Source organism: Gekko japonicus, unplaced genomic scaffold, assembly GCF_001447785.1.
Source record: "Gekko japonicus isolate JY-2015 unplaced genomic scaffold, Gekko_japonicus_V1.1 scaffold237, whole genome shotgun sequence".
NCBI lineage: Eukaryota > Metazoa > Chordata > Lepidosauria > Squamata > Gekkonidae > Gekko > Gekko japonicus.
In genome coordinates this window covers 1,112,838-1,127,907 of record NW_015161955.1, presented here as the reverse complement: position 1 = coordinate 1,127,907, position 15,070 = coordinate 1,112,838, and the positions used below count along the sequence as shown (strand labels likewise).

Sequence of the window (15,070 nt, the reverse complement as noted above, 5' to 3'; positions counted from 1 at the left end):
CACTTTTTCTTCCAAAAAAAGTGGGAGGAAAAGTGAGTGCGTCTTATGGACCGAAGGTTCAGAATATTTTTTTCCCTGTTTTCCTCCTTTAAAAACTAGGTGCGTCTTAAGGTCAGGTGCGTCTTATGGTCCGAAAAATACGGTACTTAATTTTAAACCATGCACACAAGTGTTCTCTTGAATTTTTAAAAATATCCTTTTTATTTGCCAAGTGCAGATTCTAGTGTCTTACTGAACCAAAACAAAGGAACATCCACCTGGTTTTAGGCTGTCAATTTCAGCCAGATCACTGCTATACATTTGAACCAGGCAGCTTCCTCCCTGAACAGCTGTGTTTGGGAACACAAACTATGGGATGACTCCTCAGAAATCTATCAACGTGCATTTTGTTGAACGTGAGCTATGGAATCACAACTTTGTGCCTCTAACTTAATGTGCACCAAAATATATTAAGAAACTCAAAAATAACCAACCAGCCTGGAAAATGCTGTTAACTCTTGACTGCAGGAAGGATCATGCTAAGTAACACAAAGAGATTGGATGAACTGCATTTTGAAACAAAATTCCTTGGGCGAAAAGCCGCTTGAGAATAGCTATTGTGCAAACCCACTAAAACCAGTGAAAGGCTTTTCGCAACACGGGCTGGTGCAAAAGCCAGAGCAGAGTGGGTGCAAGCTGTTCATAGCATGCACCTCCTCCCTGAAGGATGTGATTCTATTGCCTTGCATGGCCAATCAAAGGGATGAAGATTCCATGACCAAATCTGAAGATTTTTTAATGTCTGTCTCTGTACCAGTCCACTGCTCTAGCCATTCGTCTAAGTGATGAAAATCAGAGCATGTATCTGCCTTCCACTCTTTTTCCAAACTCCCCATCACTGCCTCAAAACCAAAGCATCTGAAAGCCTTCCCTCCTTTCCTGCATCAGGGAGTATATTGAGCAAGATATAGGACTGTTAAAAGGTTGAACAGAACAGCTCTTCTTGCTTGCAGCAAAACAACTGCCGCTGCTTACTTACATACCTATAAAAAGTCATGCTTGAAAAGGGATTTGCCAGTATATCTCACAAATGCCAGGTTTAAATGCAGAATGCTGTGTCCGCATTGGGGCTTTCCCTGCTCCCCCCTTCCCAATGAAACCTTTCACGAAGCATGGAGGACCTTTTGAAGCAGGATCCAACCAACTACAAGGAGAATGGCATCAGAAAATGAAAGCTGGCAAAATCCCTCTTCCATATACACAGTGCATGAATGCATCCCAGGCAAAGGTAAAACACGGGTACACTTTGGACAGGACAGAACAGAACGGTGAAACAGAACGCTTTACTTTGTAACTTTTGATTGACATTCCTGATCAACAAAAAGGACAGGAGGAAAATGCTGTTTAGCATAATTTCATCTGTGTGCATACCTACCTGGCATGTGTACTACTTGCAAAGATTCTCTAGGCTTCAGATGTACACAAGCCATCAAGTCAAGGACCTACCGTACGTGAGATTTTGAAACAATGCATTCACCTCTTTAACAAAGACTGAAAAGTGCCAACTCTTAATAAGGTAAAAACCATATCGAAAGGCTGTTACATTGCTATCAGAGAGATAAATATCTATCGTACACTGTATAACTAAGGTGGCTCACATGTCTTCAAGCTTATCCAATGTACACTGTACTTGTGAGGGCAATTCAGAGAGTCACAAATAAGGAAAGGATGCTAAGGTTTTCTTTTAATAAGGGCAACCGAAAAGAAAAAAGAAGGAAAAAAGAGAAGTTCTTTTCACCAGTATAGATCCACATCACAGTACATCAATATCAACAGCATTCTCTTTTGTCTATTTTTGGTACATAAGATGGAACCCTCTCTCTACATAACCTCATAAGGCTTCAGTAAAACTAAGAGTAAAAAACCTATTAGTTTACAATTTATTTAAAAAATTCTGAAAAGACACAGCAAGTTCTAAACTTTAGTAGTGTTACCCATACACAACTACCTGGCTTCAGAACCCAGTAAAAGCCCAGAAGACCCCTCTTTCAGGGAAGCTCTGCAACAGGGAAGCTGTGCAACAGGGACGCTGCTTACTATGAACCCCCCCCCCCCAAAAAAAATTACACATGGCACATTCTCATTCAAATTTTGCAATGTAAAAAGTTAAACATACCTAACCAAATAAATAATAATTAAAAAAATGAATGTGTTTGTTAAGTATCCTAAAACCACTATGAAGAATAATGGCCACTTCCGCGCTCACAGATTATTTACATGGTAATACCCAGTAGAGGGTACACTGCTACAAAACATGTTAAAACAAAGAGTAAACTTGAAATGTTTCTTTTCCCATAGTAAAAGTCTAGCAGCTTGACTATCTAATGCTGTTGTGTGGTGTGTGTGTGTTTCCCCTGCACAAATAGTTTGGAGGAGTGTTCAATCCATGTCTTCATCCAGTTCATAATTGTCTTTATCATAAATATCTTTTACTAAAAGAACCCGTACAAGCATATTTTCCAAAGTATTGCGGTCCAGTGAAGCGGAGGTGTACCAGAGTGGGTCGTCTGAGGAATCAGGGTAGGCTGGCTGCAAATAGAACACATCCGTTCTCTGACTGAGGTTCGGTGGACTAAAAGGGAGAAGGAAAAGGTTAGCAGAGTACTACCTTAAATATAGAACCTACACATGTTTAGCGAATCAGGAGGTTGTGGGAGCATGGCCGCCAGCTAAGGAAGATCAGGGCTGAGAGTCGCCCTCCTTCCCTGTTTCAGGTATTAAAAGTCTAGGTGAGGCCAGAGGCACAAGTGTTCTGGCTATGGTAGAGGAAACTGTCATCAAGTCACACGTGACTTCTGGTGACTCCTTGGGTTTTTCAAAGCAAGAGATGTTCAGAGGTGATTTGCCATTGCCTGCCTCTGCATAGCAACCCTGGACTTCCTTGGTGGTCTCCCTTCCAAGTACTAACCAGGGCCGACCCTACTTAGCTTCTGAGAGCTAACAAGATCAGGCTAGATTGGGCCAGCCAGGTTAGCATATTTCTGGCAATAGGGCTCTTGGCCTTTAGCCTGTGCCATTGAGTGAGCTGGCCAAATGGATTTAGGACCAGCCCTGGAGTGAACTGAATTCTCTTTCTTTTGCTGGCTGCTCAATCATATTGCTGTTTTTAAAAAGAAAGCCGCTTTGAGTTGATTGTTGGGAGAAATGCAGCATATAAATACTTGGAAACATATTTTTACACCGATACTAACAATGTACGGCTATAGTTTTAAACATGGATTAAAATGAAAAGGCATTAATGTACCCATTGATATAATAATCTAGTATCATCTAATGATCTCAGCCATGCAATTTAAGATCCAGGACTGGAACAATGATATAATAGTTTTTAACTTGCATATTTAATAGTGTAGGAAGGGCAAAAAACAACAACATGGAAGACAAATGCTTTATTCTAACGTAAGAATCCCAAGCGCATTGTAGGGATTCGCTCATTAGGTGAATGTAAAATCACTGTATTAGCTTGCTCCAGAAAGTTAATACCCGCTGGCTCTTCTATTCACCATTAAAAAGTGTTAAGACACATATTTATAAAATGACTTCCATTCCTTATCTCCACTGCACTGAGATGAGGGCGCTATTTGCCATAACCCTAAACTCAAATTATGGAGTGAAGACAAACATCTGAAGCCAAAAAGGTGGTCGGGATCATACAAGATCTGGCAATTTAAGATACATAAAAACATAGCTAGAATATTCAGTTTTAGTGTTTTCTTTTCCCCTTTGCTGACCTGAACTTTGCTATGGGTTTCCCAATACATGTCAAGTGCTCCCCCTACTGGCTTTCCAGCTGAAACCAGGCAGCTTCAGAAACGAATAAAGCCACTTTGTTGTGGCACCTCCCTGTCCTTCTGCTTCTGATTAAGAGCGCAGTACTCAAGAACAAAGGCAAGTGTAGGATGGGCCAATGGAAACATGTCCCTCCAGGTGTTTTCAGTCACCGGACTCAAAGGTGCAGGTTTGTACAGATGGGTTGATGCTGAGCACAGCTGGTATCAAGCAGTATCCTTCCTCCAACTAAAGTGACTCTTGGAGCTGCCTTATACTGAATCTGGCCATTAGTCCATTAAGGTCAGTACTGTCTACTCTAACTGGCAGCAGCTAGGGAAGACCAGAGAAGAAGAAGAAGAAGAAGAGAATGGATTTATACCCCGCCCTTCACTTGGAGTCTCAGAGCGGCTTACAAACTCCTTTCCCTTCCCCTCCCCACAACAGACACCCTGTGAGGTGGGTGGGGCTGAGAGAGCTCTGACACACACTGCTCTTTTTCAAGGACAGCTGTGCCAGAGCTTGTGACTGACCCAAGGTCACATCAGCAGGTGCAAGTGGAGGAGTGGGGAATCAAACCTGGTTCTCCCAGATTAGAGTCCGCACACTTAACCACTACACCAAACTGGCTCTCTTTCATACCATCTACTACCTATTCCTTTTAAAAGGAAATGCTGGGGATTGAACCCCGGACCTCCTGCATGCAAAGCAGATGCTCTATCTCTGAACTGCATCCCCTCCCTTTAGAGGAAAAGAGCCAGTCAAGTTGGAGGGAGGCTTCAAGTAGGATACAGATGTCTAGTTAAACAAAATCTACAATGCATGTTTTTAAAGAGTTGAGAATTATGTTTACAACTTCCTCCCTTATGAGAAGTCACCTGTCACCCATTTACATGAAAGGGCTAGCACCTGAAGAATATATATTTACTTAGAGTTTGCTGAAAGTAGCAGTCTGTCTCCCTACAAGAGGGTGTAAAAATCTCTATTAATGTGTACTGCAAACAGTTTAGAGATTTTCAGATTTTACAATACATACATACACCAATTGAAAGAAAATAAATACCTCTTAGATAAATAGCATTCAAACATTTTCACAGGACATCTAGAGGGATCTGCTGTATTTTCAATTTGTTCAAATATTGGCTCATCATCTTCATGCTTCCTCTTTCCAGTGGCAATTTTGTCTTCTGGCACAAGAGAAAAATTAAGAAAACCTTAAATCTTTCAAAAGTATCAGACTGGGATTAATGAATTACAGCTACAGACAAATGCTGTAATGGACAGGGTATACTTATCACTCAGCCAAATGTACTGTGATCCCTAAATTTATTTGTTTTGCAACATTTAGCAATAGCTCTTTTGCCCTTTCCTACTGAGGCTGAGAGAGATATGAAAGCTAAATAGCAGAAAAGCTCCTGCCTTCCCTTAAACATGAGCCAAAACTAAATGCTGGCCTCTTACTCAAGTGAGAAAAACACCATCTTGCTGCTACCTGAGAAGAGCAAATTAGCTCCCTAATTGTTTTCTGTCTTTTGTAATCCACCCTGTGAGAGTCTCAGTGAGAAAGGTGAGCTGTAAATGAAGTAAATAAACAAACACACATCTAAAAACCTCTAAAACAAGAGTGCCCAAGTTGGCTAAATAAAGATGCTACAAGATGTTACATCAGGATGTTAACGGGTACCTTCATTCTCTGCTCCACACAGGGAGGAAACCTGGTATCCAAGACAAGCTTTGCTTTCCATTGTTAGAGGGTTTTTCTTCCAATGTCTATAAATGGTGCCAAAGGAAAGTCTTAAGTGCTGCTCCACTGTTTTCAGGCCAAAATACTTGGTGTTAAAGTAGAAAAGTGTATTCAGAAGAGCAGCTGGAGAGTGGGATCCCAGCTGTTTTATCCTCCAGAGGTAGTCTTCTTCAACCCGAGAAAATACTGAACCTGGAAGGAGAAGGAAAAGAACAACATGTGCTAAGAAAGAGTTTTACTATAAAGAAGCCCACACAAGATTCCAAATGAAATCAATTCTTCGGTATGCAGCATTTAAAAAAAGTTAGTTATATCCAGGGCTCTTTTTGTAGAAAAAGCCCAGCAGGAACTCATTAGCATAATAGGCCACACCCAATAGCAGAAACTCATTAGCCTATTAGGCTATGTTATCAGGTCTGGTCATCCAGCCACACCCACCTTTAGCTTTTTATTCTGTTTACCTTGTCTGTTGTCAAAACCCAGGGCTTTTTTTGTAGCAGGAACTCCTTTGCATGTTAGGCCACACACCCCTAATGTAGCCAATTCTAATGAGTTCCTGCTGTTGGGTGTGGCCTATTATGCTAATGAGTTCTTGCTGGGTGTGGCCAACTCGGGAGCCAGCCGGAACTCCGTTCCTGTGCGTTCCTGCCAAAAATAGCCCTGGTTATATCATCATCTCTTAAACTGAACTAAGTCTCTCAGAGGTGTTTCACACAACAGATCCATTGTCCTGGCTATTTAGCCAAACACATTAGATATTTAAATTTACATTCACACTAGGACTTTTAATACTGTTCAAACACTTAAAATCCACATGCCAAAGACAGATTTTTTAAAAACAATTGCACTGATCTCTAAACTGCTACATAACATCAAAGAAAAGACAAAAACAACTATGGCAAGAAAAGTTACCATCTGGAAGAATGCTTGGTTGCCAGCTTCTGAGTACTTTATTTAATTCCTGCTCAAATGTATGATAATTTGGATCCATAAAGATATTATCTTTTCTATTGCTTCCATTGAGATACTATAGAGAAAGAGGGGTACTCAATTCAGTACAGTTAAAAACAAACAAGAAGACAGAGGAGCTATTCTAGGAGTTATATGCAGTCTTTGATTCACTCTTGAAGTAGTGACACAAAAAAGCAGTACCTTTCAGTTCAGCATCTCTCAGGCATGTTAATGTATAAAAATATTCCAAATAAAGTTAAAGATAGGCTAGTATTTCTTACAAAGACTGAATTATAAAGCTAATAATCTATGTTTAGTCCCACAGTTCAAGCATACTGAGCTGTACGCATCACAAAAGTTTCAACATAGCCCACTATATTTCTTCCAAGTTTCTAAATTATTTCACAGGTTATGATCTAAAGAGAGTTCTTGAATGGAAGGTACTATGGCACTGAGTTCCAATTCAGGAGCAGCCCCTCTAAATAAACAGTGACCCTGAGAATCCTGAATCCGACACCGATAAACCAGATTAATCCACAATAATGAATGCTTTCTCTGTACAGTTGCATTTGGTCAGCCTGACACACAACATGCACAGTGCACATTTTATGGCTTATATTTCCCTCCCTTCTTACAAAGGAGCTCACACAGCGCATACATAGGGGACATCCCTACAAGGCAAGTCAGGCAGGGAAACAGCTGACTGACCTAAGGTCATCACGTGAACTTACAGCAAAATGGAGATTTGAACTAGCTTGGTTCAGGTTTAACACTCTATTCAATACAAGAATGCAAACCTCTGCAGTCCTTTTATGAGAGGGCTTATCTGTCACACAATAAGGAATCCCCTTCTCCTTCCCCCCGGAGACTGACTACATTATAAGCAGCTTTACAATTTCTTCATCTCTTCAGCAGATGGAAGTGCACACTCAAAAACAATGAACAAAAACTACCTGCCTCTTCCTCTGACCCACCAATCTCCTTAGATTCTGATCAACATCAGACCTTCTTTCAATAATACATTTTAGGAAGGTATCAAAATGTCTCTCCTTAGATTCTGATCAACATCAGACCTTTCAATAATACATTTTAGGAAGGCATCAAAATGTCCGGGTAATTAAAGCTCTGCTTCCTAACATCCAGTAGTCATTACTTCAAAAAGAACACTCCATGCTTTCCCAATTAAAAGCTTATCATAGTATCTATGTCCTATAGACAATACACATTTTTTTTGGTGATTTACCTCTTGAATCCCAAGACATAGATAATAGATGCTGTCAGGTGCATAGTTTTCTCCATTCGGTCTTCGGATTTCATTAACGAAGTGTGCCAATCCAAAGTTTAGCTCATTCGGAGTATGTGATATAATATCTTCTTTTAATTTCACTGCCTTTGCTGAGATGTAAAAAAACCCCAAAGACATCATGTAACATAATACTTAATAGAATAAAGCATCCTGCAGAAGAATATATGTTGTAGAAAAAGTTACAGCATCCAACAGAAATACAAAGCAAGAAGCAGACAGAGATTTTCGGCACAACTGCCAATTTCAATAGCACTTTTCATGATTAACTACCTTGTAGGCACAATAATTCTCTGTGGTAACATGCCATAACTTACATTTTATTGATTAGGAGCTAAGGTTGTGATCATTTCCCCCCCAAACCACCCCAGCAAAGCCCAGAATCAGAAACCAAACCCAAGTTCAACACATACTCTACTGGAACACACTGGCTGTCTGTTAGACCTAAGACTTATAGCTAAGGAGGAGATACTTACTTGATTTCAGCTCATCTAATACTGGTAGATCTTCATCTAGATTCCTAGTTTTTACCCAGTGTTTCCATGCATTTACACCATACGCATACTTGAAGGGGAAACTGCACTCTGAATTCTCAGAGCTATCATCCTGAGAGTGGTATTCTGACACTGCTTTTCTCTTCGCTCCCTGCCATTAAAACAGATCTGTAAATATTACTGCTTATTAACATTGAACTTACAGTCAGTAATTCTACTCTCTACTACAGAGAAACAGATGCCTAGTAAAACCATAACTACCAGCTGTCAACCAGATTTCTGAAGACCAATGTAATACTTGCAATTCATGAGCTCAAAGCAACTCGTTAAGCCCTTACACTACAATCTTTCACAAACCACTCTGCCCCTCAAAACGCTGGCATAAGTATGTAGTAAAATATATAAGGGGTTGTTTCCTATAACTCCTTTCCGCTAATGGCAGTCTTTTCCTCTGATCTAAGCAGCCCTCTGCTAATGGAGGAGGCTTCGTATCTGCTGGTATCAGAAGGCAGTCACGTGCACCAGAAAAGAACCACATTGCTATTAGTGGAATTAAGTCATAGGATCCAACCCTTAAAATATTATTTACACACAGTGCTTTCAGTGCAATAGTATTTTCCCCAAAAAATTAAACTTGGTTTTCAATGGTTATACAAAGTTTTATTGATGTACTCATCCACATTTCAAGTTTACGTTATATCATATACATTGTTAAATGGGTATAAGGCCCACAACAATACACCGTGCAGGACACTGAGAAGCCTCAAAAGTTTACACCCTGCTAGTTTGTCAAGTCAGCATATAAAAAGATACAAGAATCTATAAAATATCCAAACTGAACATGCAGTCAGGGAAAGTATACCATATTTCTTCTCAAAATCATATCACTGGTTACTGTCAAGAACTTTAGACCCCAAATTAAGAAGAAAATACCAGGTAAGAATCTCCCAGGGAGGAAAATTCAAATGGGAATTATTTTGCCCATATTTGCACAGCCTTGACCTGGATTTCTGGGGTCATTTCCTACCATGGGTGACATATTTTTAATATTAAACAAAACCCAAAAGTTAGTGGTTCCTTTGCATTTCCATTTTAGGACTTTCTTCCTAGCAGTCTGATTCATGTTATCCCCAAAGGAAAAATTAATTACCATTACCTTCCTACAAGCAAAAAGTACTGGGGGTATGAATTTACCTCAGAAACAACTGGATTTTCCCATTGGGGTAACTTTGTACCCAAGCCTCCCCAATCTCCTTAAATAATCCACAAAGTGAGAGTTGCACAACTTGCCCAGGTTCAAAGGCTCCAAAACGCTGCTGCCAATGTGAGAACTGTAAGCCTTTCTCATGAAATCTCCCACTTCTACCTTCCTGTGCAGTAACATTTAAGTGCTAAAAACTGGAAATAGGCTGGAAACTCTGTTGCAATGCTTTGAAATATTTTGGTATTATGAATAGTCTGAATTCTTCATAAGATAGTATAAACTTAGCTAAGGTTGTTCACTCTGTTTTTAAACAGCAGAACTATAATTTTTGTAAAAGAAACACAGAGAGCCTGTGTTAGAGCATCAGACTAGGATCTGGAGACCCAGGTTCAAATCCTCACTCTTGTCATGGAAGTTTGCTGAGTAAACCTTAGCTAAGCCTAACCAACCTCACAAGGTTATTATGTGGATAAAATGGAGGAGAAGAGAATGATGTAAGTTGTGTTGGATCCTTCATTAGGGAAAAATGTGAAGTATATATAAAACAATTAAACAAACAAACAGTTGTCACTGGTTGCTGGTTATGCATAATGAGTACAGACAAAACAAGAGACAGTTGTGTGTGTGCGTGCATGTGTGTGTTTGCAGGAGATGTGGTGCCGCACAGCTTGCAGTAAGGACCCACAAAATCAGCCTAAGGCTTCCAGTTATGCCTACAAAGAGACAAGCACCCCCGCTCCCATGATAAACTTTAATAGGGTTAAAATCTGCCTGGAAATTCCCCCTTGCAAATGCTACTTAAATGAAAGTGTGCAGCAGAGGAACCATACCACACTACCACAAGGCTCCTTGTCATTTCAGTGCCACTTGTGAAGAGCGCATCTTCCCAATGAACTCTTCCCTGTGTGCTGAATTACCTGACATCTGAGGCAGCTGCTTCAACTTTCTTCATAATAGGGCCAATTCAGAGTATTATAATAAACAGGGCATAATCAAAGAATACAATCAATTTGCAGTGCAAAGCTTAATCATTTACTCAACATGTCTGTTACGTAAGCTGTACCTTCTTTTTAGTTCGAGGTCTTGGCTGTTCCTCGTATTCATCTCCAAAGACCGGCAGCAGCAAAAATTCACTTTCTGTATCAAGTTCCTCTGTTGCTGCACATACAGGAGAAGTATATTTCCATAAGAAACATTTAACTACCACGTGGTCCAAAACTTGTCAAGGTGTATACAACTGAGAGCCTTTCTTTATTCAAATATTGTCCACAAGCACTGGCATTTATTGAAAGAGGTGCATAAACTAATGTTGGCGCGTATGCCTTTTAATTAAATAGAAAAAGTAATTATTTTGAGCCTAGCCTACAACAGATTCCTGGAATTCCACTCTTCAACCAAGAAAAAAAAAATCTAATTCTGAACACATAACCTGGCTCTTCTTTCTTTCCTTCTGTGTGTATATACACACACACTCACACACAGAGGTCATTTCGGGGGGATCGCAGTTCCCCTGGGTGAGGTACGGGGGGCGGAGCACATGACGAAGCCCCCCCCCCCGCTTCCGGCCCTCATTCCGCCAGGAGGAGGCAGGAGAAGAGGGAGGGTAAGTTGCTTCCTCCCTGCCTCTTCCCACCCCTGCCTGCCTGGGGCCAGGGAGGGCCTTCGCGGGGCTTCCTTGCACTCCAACCGGCCTTGCAGGTCCACCGCCGGACCCCTCATGGGGCTCGGCAGTGGAGCTGCAAGGCCGGCGGCAGCGGCCGGAACCGTTGGGGGTGGGGGGTGTGGCCTTATGACACACTTCCGGTGATGTCAGGGGGTGTGGCATATGCTAATGAGTTCCCCTAGCTCTTTTTCTACGAAACGACCCCTGCTCACACACAACATTTATGCCAAGCTACAGCTTGAACCAGCAAACTCTCTGTTTTGTCTTATTTTGAAAGTCTTGCCCATATCCTAAATGGCACAATGCATTTTTTAAAAAAGGCACCCATGATCCTGGCCAGAAATGTGACAATGCCCTCGGTTTGCCTTTCCCCCACTGTTACCACAAGTAGTCCTTATATTTAATCACCAACAGCAACCAGCGGTCTTGCAAAATGGGGCCCACCCTGACTACATTTCAGGATTCTGCAAACTCAGGAGACCAACAGGTCTGCAGAAAAATCTGAATAATTAAAAAACAAAATTCAGGGTCACCAACCCACCTCGACAATACCACTGATATTTTGCATGAAAGAGCAATCAGGAGGAGTCCCCCCCCCCTTTCTTGCTTTACCTAAACTCATTGGTTCTCTCCTACACTTGAAAGGCCTCTTCAGAAGAAAATGTGGTTCTTACAAGGACAGCATCAGTACTTCCAGTCTTTTAACTTTTTGGTACAAATAAGTTTTGTGGAAGGGGATTTTGGGATGGCTGTTAACTCTGAATCCTTCACTCAACATGGAATCTCAAGCTGACAGTGACACCAGACATGGTTTCACATGAAATGCGGATCTCGTGGATTTATAGCTAAAAAAGTGGTGACAGGCAATAGTACAGAAGAAGAATTAAGACACATTCATGGAGGATCTTAGTGACCTCTGGCTATAACAGAAACATCTCCCATTTCAGAGGAAATTTGCACTAGACGCTAAGGCCACACAATAGGTGATGGCTATCAGCTCCATGCCATTGCTTGTGCGTTTCCAAAAGAGCAATCTGACTGGCCGACTGGTGGAAAATACTGAAGCAGATGGACCTATGGTCTCATTCAGGGAGATTTTGTCATCCTCTCTATATATGAAAACATGGAAGCAGAATTGTTCTGAGCCACCAGGGAGAATTTGAGAGAAACCCAAATTTAGGACGTTGGTACAACTTTCCTGGGGGGATGGGAGCAGTTTAAAAAAAAAAAGTTTAAAAAACATTTGGGTGATTCATTTTTTTTTTAAAGTTAAGCATACAAACCTCTGGGAAAATCAACCTCAATATCAAGGTCCGGTTCGTATGGAATATCCAGCAAGCTGTTCTGCGTTTCAGTCTCAGAGTTAAGCAATTCTGCTTCGGTTAAGACACCTGTAATTAGACAAAGAAAATGTGTTACTTCAGTTCCCTTTACAACACAACCAACACAGTCCTAAGTGTAGCTAGTTCAAAGCCACAGAGGGACAAAAGGAGGGTATGAACACGGCAAAAGAAGGCTAAGCCAGATACACCACAGCAGGGGCGGCCAGATGACAGCCCAGGTCTGATTTAATGTTGATAAAAAGCAAATATGCATATTTTCCAATAAAAACATGTGTGTGGTATTTGTTCATGTCTTGCGGCTCTCAAACCTCAGACGTTTATTCTGTGTGGCTCTGACGTCAAGCAGGTTTGGCCACCCCTGAACTACAGTCACGTCCTATTACTTAACCCTAGATAAGCAGGTTTACAACCCAGCATTCAAAAACAGGGAAAAGTCACACCCCATAGGAGGTGGTGACACAGAGATCTCCGAAAGAGGAAATAATGGATGCTTAGTCCAGAAAAGGCCTGCATTGATCAGACAAAAGCAATATGGCCAGAGCAAGCCAGCTGGAATGGAGCGGCAGCTCAGGTGCCCCCCCATCAACCTAAACACAAGGCAGCTCCTTAGCTCCCCCCCCCCCCCCCCTGCTGATGCGACACTGCCAGGGCCACGTCTTCTCCTAGCAAGACAGGGGCAAACCCAGTCAGAGGGCATCACCAAGGCAGTGACACCACCCAATCCAAGGTCCAGGGAGAGCAGTGCTGAGGGAGGAAGGATGCCTTCTCTTTATATAGCTTAGCCTTTCAGTTACGGCTTTAGGGGGTCCCACTGGCATTGCCAGGCCATTTCTAAAACAAATTATAGGGGGTGGGAGGAGAAGCAGCATCTTTACCACACCAGCTACTGTTCCAAGGCCTTATGGAGTAGATCTTGGCACTGACCTATTCCATGGTATCACTGAGCCTGAACTATTTTGGAATGGCTCCTACACCTAGGCTCCTTCCACATGGAGGTCCTTCCTCTGCTTGGCCAGTTTCCAAACTTTTTTTTCTTGAGCTTCCACACAACACTGTGCTATAATCAACCTATTTCCAGGTTTTCCCCATTCCCAATACATTCTTTCCCAAATCTCTGGAAACAACAAACTCCAGCCACATTAGCATGCGGTCAGGAATGAACGGTGCACACTGTCCTGCCTTACAAAAGCATACATCTGTGCCGTTTCATACCACCATACCTTTGCGGGCACCCTTTTACCACCATGGCACTTCTAATGCTCCACCATCACTTAACTATTTCAATTTCAGATTTTAATAGTGCATGTACAAAAGGGGTAAGGCAATCTCCCCCAAAAGGAGGTGGAATGTACATATTTGGGCAATGAAGTACTAACAAGTTTGTACGTTAAGTCCACGGGGTGGTTCCCCTCACCCATCGTAGTTCCAACAAAGATGACTTCTGTAGTGCCTATCAGTGTCTTTACTTGCTCTTCTAATCCATAATACTTGATCTTTTTTGGTGGCCTCTCTCAAGCCATCCACTTTCTAATCAACTCTAACAGTTACATCAACCACAATGGCTTTTCTATCACATGCAATGACCAGGACAGCTTTCCACAGCTCTGCTTTAGACATCCTCAAATATGGTTCATGGTCGGTTGTCCAGCCGCTTTTCATGGTTTATTCCACCAGGATCAGACAGATTTCGTTATGCTTTCTTATTCTCATGTCCTGGACTGCTGGGCACATGAGATGGGTACTTCGCATACAGGAATAAGTTTCCAACCTGGCACTGCATTTCCTACAGCTACAGCAACAAGGAATCCTCTTGTAGACAGAAGCGCAGTTTAAGTGCAGCTCCATAATGCTGTTCTGAGAACCCCTTTTATCCTGAATCCCAGCGTTACTAATCTGGTTGTTCTTGAACAATTTGACACTACGTCCCTGGCAGATTAGTTATCCCTGACAGATTTATTTATTTCTACATCTTTATAGTCCACTGGAGCAGGGTAATTTACCTTCTCCCTCTTCTTTACCCATCTATCTGACACAACCTGTTAATCAATTGAGTTGTCCAACCTTTCTCATACACCTGGAATTTCATCACTAGTCCCACCTATTTGTGCAGCATACTACCACATGTTCTAACAAAAAAAAAAAAGTGTTGACGATTCACCACGACAGCTGTGACAGCCAACCCCTGACAGCCAATGCAGAGCTGCAACAGAGCATTTGTAGAGGGGAACAGACAGAGGAGGTTTGCGCAGAAAACTCCCACATGGAAGCTCCACATTTAGTCAGTGTGTGGTTTCATTCGCCCTTCAGGATTTCCTTCTTCCCAGGAGGAGCAAGGAGAGAGGTATTCCATTTGGTTCTGTCTTTTGAGGAAGTTATTTTGGGTTTGCCTCCACCTCTTATGGCAGCCATTTTGGAGTGGAACTCACCACCCCCTCTAAAAATTTCGCAGGTACCCACAGGCTCAAAAAAGTTGGAGACCCCTGCTGCATTACTGTACCTGGCTGTGATCATCTGATGCAAACGTTACACTTCTTCATGTACCTTAGCACTTATTTATGGAT

At 41.8% G+C, this 15,070-nt stretch overlaps 1 protein-coding gene across 2 annotated transcripts in view; it reads right to left on the bottom strand.

Annotated features, from left to right (window-relative positions):
- Positions 1-2,091: 2,091 nt before the first annotated feature.
- The window catches only part of ZMYM2 (zinc finger, MYM-type 2), an 86,903-nt gene continuing 73,924 nt past the window's right edge, over positions 2,092-15,070 (bottom strand). For both annotated transcript variants that reach the window (XM_015429495.1, XM_015429496.1), the window contains 8 exons: positions 12,450-12,557; positions 10,567-10,661; positions 8,282-8,450; positions 7,746-7,897; positions 6,464-6,578; positions 5,492-5,743; positions 4,871-4,994; positions 2,092-2,611 (listed from right to left, as the gene is read on the bottom strand). In XM_015429495.1, the coding sequence (XP_015284981.1) occupies positions 2,419-2,611; positions 4,871-4,994; positions 5,492-5,743; positions 6,464-6,578; positions 7,746-7,897; positions 8,282-8,450; positions 10,567-10,661; positions 12,450-12,557 (1,208 nt within the window). In that variant the 3' untranslated portion in view covers positions 2,092-2,418. The remainder of the gene's footprint in view (positions 2,612-4,870; positions 4,995-5,491; positions 5,744-6,463; positions 6,579-7,745; positions 7,898-8,281; positions 8,451-10,566; positions 10,662-12,449; positions 12,558-15,070) is intronic.